This window comes from Haliotis cracherodii, unplaced genomic scaffold, assembly GCF_022045235.1.
Source record: "Haliotis cracherodii isolate W230 unplaced genomic scaffold, xgHalCrac1.p SCAF_6, whole genome shotgun sequence".
Classification (NCBI taxonomy): Eukaryota; Metazoa; Mollusca; class Gastropoda; order Lepetellida; family Haliotidae; genus Haliotis; species Haliotis cracherodii.
In genome coordinates, this window is record NW_027266319.1 from 67236755 (window position 1) to 67248017 (window position 11263).

At 41.4% G+C, this 11263-nt stretch overlaps 1 protein-coding gene across 5 annotated transcripts in view; it reads left to right on the forward strand.

Moving 5' to 3' along the window:
* The window catches only part of LOC139445420 (uncharacterized), a 41833-nt gene that overhangs the window by 26818 nt on the left and 3752 nt on the right, over positions 1-11263 (forward strand). For 2 of the 5 annotated variants that reach the window (XM_071226561.1, XM_071226562.1), the window contains 7 exons: positions 528-590; positions 2347-2516; positions 2700-2744; positions 2840-3056; positions 6322-6510; positions 6706-8379; positions 9693-9778. In XM_071226561.1, the coding sequence (XP_071082662.1) occupies positions 528-590; positions 2347-2516; positions 2700-2744; positions 2840-3056; positions 6322-6510; positions 6706-8379; positions 9693-9778 (2444 nt within the window). Of the gene's footprint in view, positions 1-527; positions 591-766; positions 896-2346; positions 2517-2699; positions 2745-2839; positions 3057-6321; positions 6511-6705; positions 8380-9692; positions 9779-11263 lie in introns of all 5 variants that reach the window. The other 3 variants (XM_071226566.1, XM_071226563.1, XM_071226565.1) reach the window with 3 other exon arrangements.

An 11263-nucleotide genomic window follows, 5' to 3' on the forward strand; every position in this document is an offset into this window, starting at 1 on the left:
GACTGTCTTCTAATGTCGCTGAAATATGAGCGCATGAAAACTTTTTTAGTTTTTTTGTGTAAGTGATTTATCTGAAAAAATCTTTTAATGTTTGAAGGCACTTGTAAAAAGTACAGCTTTCTGACTCTAACTGTCATCCATATGTTGTAGAAATGACTGATCATTTGTTGGAGTTGATTATATAGAAAATGCATTGGTGTCTTGTTTGATTTTCTACAATTATGGATGATAAGAACTTGCATGTATGAATATTGTGGGTTGCCTTATGTCAAGTTTTTACTAATTGACATGTAAATGACTATTTGATGGCTAATAACATAACCAAAATAATATATTAACCAGTAAGTTTCACGTTGTCAGTGTATGCTAATACACATACAAAACACAGTGTTATGGTAAACAGCTGTTTATCTACTGTATGTACCAATCAAGACATGGGAGCATCTGCATTTGATAATACCAATATCAGAATGCTTCATCACCCAACTAAAGCAGTATAACATCCACAATACTGATTTTTCTCTCAGCATAAAGGAGCTGAAAGTTGGAAACGAGTGCGAGACAAGGTGTTTTGCCAGGGGGTATTGAAGGTACTTGTAGAGTCATTAGAAACCAGAACTGTTATCTTATATTTATCATGAACTCTATCCAAACTTTATGCTTGAACTTATTTATACTCTATTCATACTCAACTTAGCTTTTCCCTGGGGCAGCAGTCTGCCTGCTGAGTCTTGTTTATAGTGCAACTAGCCACTGATTTTGACAGGGAATGTTAGGCAGTTTGACACCTCAGGAGGTGCAGTCCCCTCAGAAAGGTGTGGCAGGTTCTCGGCACTATCACCAAGGACCTTACTCTGCTCCCCAGACCCCTGTAAAAACCAGATTGCAGGTCAAGGTGTGTTGCACAAAAAACTTTGGTTTCTTTGCATGTAGTTAACCAATTAACCTGTACTAACTCTGTAGTGTAGTCAAAGGCTTCAATTTCAAGGTTATGGCTTTGTGGACTTTGTCACCCAAATATTGTAGCAAAATGTTTGGTTTTGCTGGTGTCGTTTACTACGTTCTATTGCTGGTTTTGTAAGGGGAGGTTTTCTATGTTATCTATTGCTATACATTTACTTTTATATCTTGTTTGCAAGTTCAGTTTAGTTGCTGAAAGCTGTTCGCACTATTAACATTTAATATTATGTTTGATGCCAAACATAGCAGTCATCGCTCTAACCTATATCTCTTTAATTTCAGGGGGTTAGTACCTGCCGTTTTTTTCAAACTTAGCACATTCTATTTTATAAATAAATTAAGAATTAAAGAAGCTACTCTGAATTGGTTATCCTTTTATTCAAGGCACCCCAAGGACTATTTGAAAGTCACATAATTTTGTATGTTTTAACAGATTGCAAGTTGTGTTTTCCTCAGAAAAATGAAGCACCCTTACCATTTCCTTGGCACTGTTTCGAAGGCACCCCCACCTTGTGTAAAACAATGCTTGCACATATTGTGTTTGTACTGATACCTGAAAGAGAAAAGGGGCAGAAATGTTTGCATGGCTTTGTCATGATCCACTGTCTATAATACAGGAAGATAATTATTTCTTCAGTCAAACTCTGCTTGAGCTGGAGTTGGGGACTTCTGCTTATACTGTATTGAAACTCTGCCATTTTTCTCATTCAGTTGTCCTGCTTCCATTTGTCCTGAGGTAAACACAAACTATGGAAACTATAAACCACCGCTGGTCCAGATCATTTGGAAAAACTATGAACTTTGAATAAAATTCAGTTTTGTTTTGAGGATCCCAATAATCTTTTTCTAGATACGAAAGATCTTGCTCTGCAAGTTGTAAGATGACTTGTGCATATTTGAACTGAAGATATTGCACTATGCTAAGCTTTTTCACTTAGAAAGTTGCAATTGTTCATTTAATGTTGGTTTCTTTTCTGTTTCTTGTTCATAGATTTTCAGCATGCACAGTTTTAAAGCAGCTGATTTGAAAAAAGTAAAATCTTTATTAACACCCTTGTAGCTTTTCTATTCAATTTTTTTATTATTATTTATCGTTTGGAGATATTTACCAAGGCTCGAAGTGATGACACAAAAGCTAAAAAACTAAATCTGTTGTAAATATCAAATCAACTTGAACAATATTGCAGTTTTGACCTGAAAAGAAAGATCATGTAAATAAAACAAGCTCTTTTTCCCAGAACTACTGTGTAATATTTTGCCGTTAAACATTCCTTGCTTAATCTGTTTTTGATCAATCTCAGTCAGTATCCAGCTCAAGCTTGAAGACTTTCAAGGTTACTTACATCACAAAAAGACAGGTTTTTGACTGATTGTTTCCTTTTTCAGGCAAGTAACTTGAGCCACTTGGACATCATTGCTGCTCAGCAACTTCAACAAGGAGGAACTCAAACCGGCTCCTCCGCACCCCAGTCGTCAACGTCAGGCACGTCCCAGCTCCCCTCCAGCCACTCTGCGGGCTGTTTGCAGGACGATGCAACACACTCCAACAGAGAAAGGTAGGCAGCCTTTCCTTGCAGTTTGTGGTCACTGTTGTCATGGTGGAAACTACTTGTGATTCTTTGTTTTGCCTAATGAAAAAACATTTCCTTTCAGATAATCAATTCCTGAAATGTTTCATCACAGACCAGGCCTTGGGAGTTATATGTTATGTTTCTGATAATGGTGAATTGATGTTTCAGAATAAAAAATGGGTGTGAGACAGGTTGTGCATTTGGTAAATTGTGGTAAGTAATAAATTTATGCTCATTCTGTACACATATTTTAGTGCATATGGCATTGATTTTCGCTTGTATTCAACCAATGTTATTTACAATTGCAGTGAGAATGAAGCTCCAGGATCCAATACTCAAGACAAGTCCAAGAGGAAATCCCGTCCCAAACGGCGGAAGACTCTTGAGAAAGTTCCAAGAGCTACGATTCTTAGTGTGGCTGCCGACAATGAGGTTGAGTGCAGGCTGGAACTATCCAACAGAAACACTGTCACTTTCACATTTTCTTTGGAAAATGATAAGCCTGAGGAGATTGCTGAAAATCTGGTTAGTTTGCTTGAAAGAGTTTATTGTTTAGAAAAGCTATACATTATGCCTTTTGTCTAATTTCCAACCTGAATTTTACTTGTTTTTTTCACCTCACCTAACTGAAAGTCATTGACATGATAATCTTCTCCGACGAAACCACTGGATCCATTGTAGAAGGACCTTCTCATAATTGTTCCCACCAATGATGACACCTGCATTTGTTCAAATGGTGTGAATCAGATTTTCAATGTAGCCACAGCAGCCATATTGAGTTCTTTTTTTGGGGGTAGGGGTGGGGGAGGGGAGGGGGGGGGGGGGGGAGGAGTCATTGCAGTGAACTTTGGTGTGTATGTTTTTCCAGATACAACATTGTGCAAATAACCTCTTTTCTTCTTTCCTGAAACATAGAACCAAAACCTGTCTCTCTTCCAGGACGCAATTGCTACCTGGTCGACAAGTGCTTGTTCCACTTGCACCTTTTCATTGCTGTTTTGGTGCAATAATGTCTTCTAGGACTTCACAGGGGCGGTCGGTTGCCTAGTGGTTAAGGCATTAGCTCGTCACGCCAAAGACCCGGGTTCGATTCCCGACATGGGTACAATGTGTGAAGCCCATTTCTGGTGTCCCCCGCCGTGATATTGCTGGAATATTGCTAAAAGCGGCGTAAAACCTTATTCAGTCAGTCAGTCTAGGACTTCACCCACTGGCTTGCTACCATCAGCGACTACCCACAGTTTTGAAGTCCTGCTTGAGACAGACAGGGTCATCATCCATGGATGCAACAGATCGTCCTCACCTTTCCCCACTGACCTTTTCTTTCCACTGGAGCCTGCATAAGTGTCTCGTCTTTAGACACATCTTTGCAGATGCATCCACAACTAAGTATTATGCTGTTTGGATGGAGATACCTTCCCTCAACTACTGCAGCACCTTTGATGGCTTCATTCTCCCCAGAGGAGACGAGGCACTCTTCAGTGGCAGCGGGGTGCTCGTCGGAAATCTTGTCCAGATTGTTTATTGTGACAAATGTCGACAATTTGAGTGTCATTCAGCAGACTAGGTGGAAGAGGTCGGCGCAGATCAGTTGTCTTACCAAATTAAAGAGCTGTGGTGCATTTGAGAGCTCGAGGCTCTCCAACTCCTTGTCACTTAGACATAGGTTACCTTCCAGGAGGCAGTCACCACAATTTGTCTACCTGACATCTTTACCAGCTTGGGCATTCGGGTAGCTTAATTGTCAAAGCACTCGCTTGTTAAGCCAAAGGCCTGGGTTCGATTTCCCACATGGGTACAGTGTATGAAGCCCATTTCTGGTGTCCCCTGACTGGTAATATTGCTGTGTAAAGCCATGCTCGCTCACTCACTTATCCAGGTCTTTTACAGGGGTTGCAGTGCTTTGTTTCTACTACTAATTGAGGCGTCTATGCAATGCCTCACCAGGTAATCCACTGCTGCACCAGCTATTTGTACAGCTACTTCGTTGCTACAGAGCGCTGTGTCTTTATGCCTTACAGAGGCACCCGCCCTACTTATGTCACATAATGTCCATAGGGAGAAGAATTCCAGTGGTATGTCAGCCTTCCTCACTTCTAGACAAGCGCATCTGGAGGAAGCCACTTGCGTTGGAACACATCTCTTATAAATGGTTAATCATTGTCCTCAGTCGGGGTTTCAGGGCATGGCTTTGAAGTCACAACATTGGTTTCTTCCCTAGTCTTTCAAGACTTCACACACAGGTGCTTGCTGACTTGGTTGAAGCATGTCATCAATCCCAATTGCGTGGATCGATGCTTATGATATCATTCAATGGATTGTATGGTCCAGATTAGATTATTTACAGACTTATTGACATGTCTTGAGCAATACTTAAGATTACAATTACAGCCAATCTCATTAAAATCAATTCTTACTTCTCGCTATCGCCAAACAAAGATCTGAGGACATCCCAGTAGGGGTCACATCAGATCGACCTTTCGTCCTACCAATCAGAGCGTCGCCTACCAGATCATGAAAATGACAGTCGGAATGTGATTTCTAATCATGCATCCTCGAAAACTTTAACACGGGGTATTCCGAACGATAGTTACAGGTTCAACGACTGATTCCATACAATCTAAACCATCTATTAGCGATTCCAGAATGTTCTTTTGTTCAGGTTTCAAATTTTTAATCGAGAATTTGTCAAAGTATGTTTCGAAGCGTTGTCGCCAATCATATCTTCAAAAACTGGGTGACTCATCTAGAACTTGAGATGACTACAACATTCAGCAAATGCTTCACATTAAGTATTAAGACTGTCATTATAACTTTCAGCTGAGGGGTTGTTAGATATTTCTTGGGTGTCCCCCACTGTTGCAGTGAATATCTGCAGGTATTTTGAGTCCTTGTTGTTACACGCGACAACTATTAACTATTGACTGTTAATTATTGACCAGATATTTCCATTGTGTTTGATACCTGAAAATAGTATTCTGTGGACTAGTCTAGTCAATGATGTCTGGCCCAGGTTACTGATAGACTAATTTCACAACCACAGACCCCCACCGCCAACTGTGGGATATGCTTTTGTACCAAGTTTTAGCATTTTGTGGAGCTTGCAGTTGTTAGGGATAAGGGAGATAACTGTTGCTTGTTGGTTGATCTGTTGTTTAACGCTGCACTCAGCAGTATTCCAGCTATATGACGGCGGTCTGTAAATAATCGAGTCTGGACCAGACAATTCAGTGACTGACATCATGACCATCGATCCACGCATTTGGGATCGATGACATGCATCAACCAAGTCAGTGAGCGTGACAAGCATTGTCGCCTTTTATGGGAAGCATGGGTTGCAGAAGACCTTTTCTAACCCGGATCTTCACGGGTCGAGGAGAGACATATTTTGGTTCTGTGTCAAAGTTATATTTGCACTATGTCATATCAGGATAAGTATACTGATGTCATAAATATACTAATATAACTGAATTCCAGTTGATGGATGAGGATAATTGCTTTATTTACCTCCATACATGCTCTTGCAGGGCTCCATTTAGCTATGTAAAATATATACCAGTGCAGCCTATTATTGAAAAATGCAACCTTATATTTATGTCTATATGCATACAACGTGCATTTCAACCTTGACAAATTCATGCACCTGGTGCAAGTTAAATCAATTATTTAAGTGGAGTCCTGCACAGGAGATGATTGATGACCTTAAGGAAATGATAATTACCAGGGAGCTAACAAAACATACTTTCAGTCAACCCAACCTCCAGTTGATATTGCATCTTGTCTACTTCAGGTTGGCGCTGAGTTGTTGCTGAGCAGCCAGGTGACTGGTGTGATAGAGCTCCTCCAGCAGGTGTTTGCTCTGGTTGGCCAGGACCCACCAGCCTCTGTGTCAATCTGTGTCAGTGTGGCCAACACACCTACGTCCAGTCCCAGCTCGGTCAGGAGGGTCAGGCAGGTCATGGATGGAGACTCAGTTAAGGTGAGTTACAGCAGACAAACAAGAAAATCACAACTGGGTTTCAAGTGGACATATTTTGTTGATGTGTGTTGAAAGGATCTGGGCATCAATTCTCGTTAAGATGCCTTTTTTATGGGGTACAGTTAAGTCGCAATGCAGAATTTACCGGATTTGTTTTTGATCGTGAATTGACCTGTTCTGTTGCTTACTCTTCAGAGGCTTGAGTTTGACCATGCTGGGACTGATAGCTCAGGAGTTGCTTCTCATACAGACTGTGGAGAGATGCAGGACTCCACAGTGGTCTTCAGTAAGAGCAGGAAGTTCATTGTAAGCCGGGTCTGTGATTCACACCTTTCGGAGACCAAGATTACTGAAGATGAAGGAGAGGAGCACACCATATCCCCAGACAACATGCCCAACTCTGCTACCCATGTCGGCGAACCAGATACAATCAATCCTGAGTATGAGAAATCATGGAAGAGCACAACTGCACGGTCTGATGTGCCAATTGATATCTCTGATCTGCATGAAAAACTGACCAAATTGACATCACAGAGAGTGGCAGGTCAGGCAAGCAGTCAGGCAGTGACTCCAGGTGATGTTGGGCCTCAGGGTGGACAGATGGAGGGTCAGTTGATAGATGGACAAGGTAGACCTCAACAACAATCACCGCATGTTCAGCAGCCATCCACCTCTCTGCAGTCTCAGTCACAGACTCAGCAGCAGGTTCAGTCGCAAGATGCACCATCAGGTGTTTCTTCCGACAGTAGTCAGACCACTCCAGCTGCACAGAGTCAGGGTGTGCCTATGATGAATCCCTACATGCATGGTGCACAACAGATGCTGCAGTACCAGGGCATGATGCCACATTATCAGGGCCTCTACTACCCACCCTATTATGCAAGTACTGATCCCATGCTGCAGATGCAGATGCATCAACAGATGATGCAGCAGTACATCATGATGAACCAGATGCAGCAACAGCCCCAGTCATCGCAACAGGCCAATCCCCTGCCTCCTCAATATTTGATTCCCCAAGCCTGGATGTACCAAGGTCAGATGCCCATGTATACAACAGCAGCCATGGGTTCCCAACAGTCTCAAGGTGTAGCTCCAGCTCAAGGGCATGTCCCGGAAACTGGTGTCCTAGGCCAGATTGTATCTCCTCCACGATCACCTGGCCAGTCTCGGAAAGCTATGTCAGAGGATGGTTCATCAGACGGCTCTATTCACAGTACAGATGGTCAGAGTAGAAAGGGGGATTTAGCTAACCTTGAGCAAGCATTGATCAAAAAGTTACATGGCAATAGGAAGGATGTTCAGCAAACATCAACGGCACATACAATGCCTATAATGACAATGTCAGCTACAGGGGGCCAGATTGAAGGTGGTAGTGTTCACATGACGGATGAAATGCAACAGACAGACTTAAGTCCTTCTAACGGTGATGCAGGAGGATTTGTAAATAATGATGTATGTGTACATTCAGATGGTAATGAGACCAATGAGGACTTGTCATCAACCAATGAAATCCGGACATCCGTGAAAAGGAGGTCACGGTTCACGGTTGAGGCAGTGTCAGAGGACAAGATAGCAGTAGATCAGACAAGTTCAGATACTGATATTTCTGCGTCCTGTAGTGGTGAAACTCTTGACAGGAGTAATTTAGAGGAAAATGTGCCAAATATAACTTCCAAAAAGGGAAGATTCTCAGTGACAACTGTGAAAGACAGTGTGACAATAGGTCCTTCCCAGTCACTGGACGAAGAAGATGGGCATTTGGTGGAGGTTATGACCACTAACACACCAGATACTGTATCTATTCCATCTCAGACTACTAACAAAACTGATGAAGGATCGCAAGGTGCAGGCATGCTCAAAGCTACTGGTGTAAGTAGATTTCTGCAAAGGTTGCATGATAGTGATACTTCTTATAATTCTGTAGGCGCCAGTAATAGTCATTTATACAAAATGGCTCGTGCTGCATCTCTAGATAGCCAAGAGTTGTATAGAAATGCTACTGCAAAAAAAAAGCGCTCTATATCATTAGGTCAGCTCCCACCCCTTCATCCTTTTTCTGAAGATGGTGCTGGTTCGTGCATGGGTTTAGGTTCATTGTCCTTACAGTCATCGCTCATATCTGCTCATGCTCCTCGCAATAAGCTCTTAATACCTGCTGACTCAGTTGATACGGGCACTCAGACATCTCCCATGGTCGTCAAAACTGTGCCACGTCTTTCTAAGATGGGCCCAAGGAGGAAGAAGGTAAGGCAGTACGAGCAGTAGCCAACAATAAAGAAAAATAGTTGTTGACAAAGTATGTCCTATCTTGTGTAAAAGACTTTTACTTGGTGTAATTTGGTTTAGGTTAAGTTTACTGTTCGATAACTTGTTTTTATGTTGTAGGTAAGTATTTTATTTAGCTTAAATGACTTTATGTCAGCAATTTTTTATTGACTTATTTACTGAAGGTTAGTTTACATGGTTCATTATCACTAAGTTTGAATGCGTTAACATTTGATCATGTCAGCAATAAGATTCACTGTTTAGTTTTGGAACCTATTGTACTTTTTGTCAAGGGGTTTGATATCCTTGTATGGGTCAAAAAAGATATCGTTGAAAAATGTCTTTGAATAAATTGAATAAGAGCAGTCTCACAGAGGGGCGGTCGGGTAGCCTAGTGGTTAAAACGTAAGCTTGTCACACCGAAACCCCGGGTTCGATTCCTGACATGGGTACAACGTGTGAAGCCTATTTCTGGTGTCCCCCGTCGTGATATTGCTGGAATATTGCTAAAAGCGGCGTAAAACCAAACTCACTCACACAGTCTGACAGAAACTAGCTGCTTTTATTAGATTTTGGCAACAACACAGTTAAGTTTTTAATAAAAATTAAACAGTACCAGTAATATCAAAATCAAGGTGGAACAGCTAGCTCGTCAAAATATTGTGAATGTTGGCATCCTTACTTTGTTGCCTTTTCCACAAAGAAAGAAAAAATATATCCGCTTTTCAGCTCAACTGAAATTTCCATACACATAGATATTGGTAGGTTAGTTTCAACCTGTGTTTAGTTTTCTGTGCATTGATTTCACTGGTGCAAGTGGCAATATGTGTTTGTACATTTTACTTTCCTTTTCATTAATTATTAATAATATTACTTTTCTGTATTGTCACTTCACATGAAACCCTCTTCATTAACAGTCTGTGACCACTCGAGAAGGGAATGAAGCCAAAAAAGATATGTATGTTCTACATCATGATCCAGAGTACAATAACATGATCCTAAGGTGAGACTCCAATGCAAACATTTATGTAAGTGTAAGAGTTTTAGTGAAGTTCCTGCACTTTATCTTAGGAACCTTCACATTGACTATACTTGTAAAGGGCAAGTGAACTCAACATAGCAACTTTTCAGATTGTAACTTTAGGGTATGCAAAATTAAATTTGAAAATGGGAAAGAGTGTAAAACAGACGATAAAAAATGACAGGCGAAATTGTCACCTAAACAAAATTATCCACCACTGAGGTTATTCCCCAAGCGGGTTCCCAGTGCTTGATGTGCTGCTCAGTTGCAACAATCAGACAAGCACCCAGGATGCTTGCGTTACAGGGCTCTTTCTGTGTGCTCATCCATGGAATTACCATGCTTTATTGGTAACAATATGACCGCCTCCGTGGTCTAGTGGTAGAGCGTCCGCCTGGAGAGCGGAAGGTCCAGGGTTCGATCCCCGGCCTTGTCATACCAAAAGACGTTAAAAGATGTTGTTACCCTGTCTGGTGCTCGGCATTAAGGGGCTGTTCAGCTCGGAGTCAGTATACTGTGTCTGAGTGGGATATTCATGTTAAATTGCGGCATGGTATCTCAGTGGGCTTGCACTATAAATCGGCATCAGTCCGGACTAGTACAAGCAGCCACACACACACACACATGCATGCACGTTGGTGTGGTTAAGGGACACACACACACACACATGCATGCACGTCGCTATATAAGAGCAATAATCTTGGATGCGACGTTTAACCCAATTACACCTCACCTATTGGTAACAATATTGAAAATGTCAGGATTAATCCCTGACAGGCATTCATTGTATGGAAGAGGACTAAGGGCAGCAGTTTTTTTTTTGAGGATTTTCCTATTTTTACAGCAGCTGTTGTCATTGGTACAAATTCACCCGAGTGTGGTGATTGGTTAGACAATAGGGGATTAAGAGGGGCATTTTACATATGCCCCATATAACAACACAACTAACTGGTGAACTATATCCACATATACTGAACTGAGTGAAACCTTATAAAATAAATATCAATGCGAAAGTGAACATGTTAATCGTTTCATATGATTTGGGCTATAAAAGGCATTACTGACAAACAGTATTCCACTGTGGCAAATGCGCTGTTTGATTTACAGTTTATTTCCAATTCTAAGGCAAATCAGCACTTAGGTTTTGACAGATACTAGTCCATGAATAAGACCAGACTTTAATTATCCATTCATTGGAAATGTTTCCAAAGAGTATGCCCAACCACAAAAACACCAAAGATGACTTTGTCATGAAGCACAATAATGTCATAGAATGGGGTTAACACCAAAAAATCAATTTGAGGGGTGGCATCCAAATCTGTACAAATTCATGGAGATACTGCAGGTTGATTAGGATAATACTACGATCATAATCCAGGTTGTTTGATGCCACTGAAGAAGAAAAGTAGTGTCAAAACCTAGCCCTTGCCCTTGAGAGGGAGCCTAGCCCTTGCCCTTGAGAGGGAG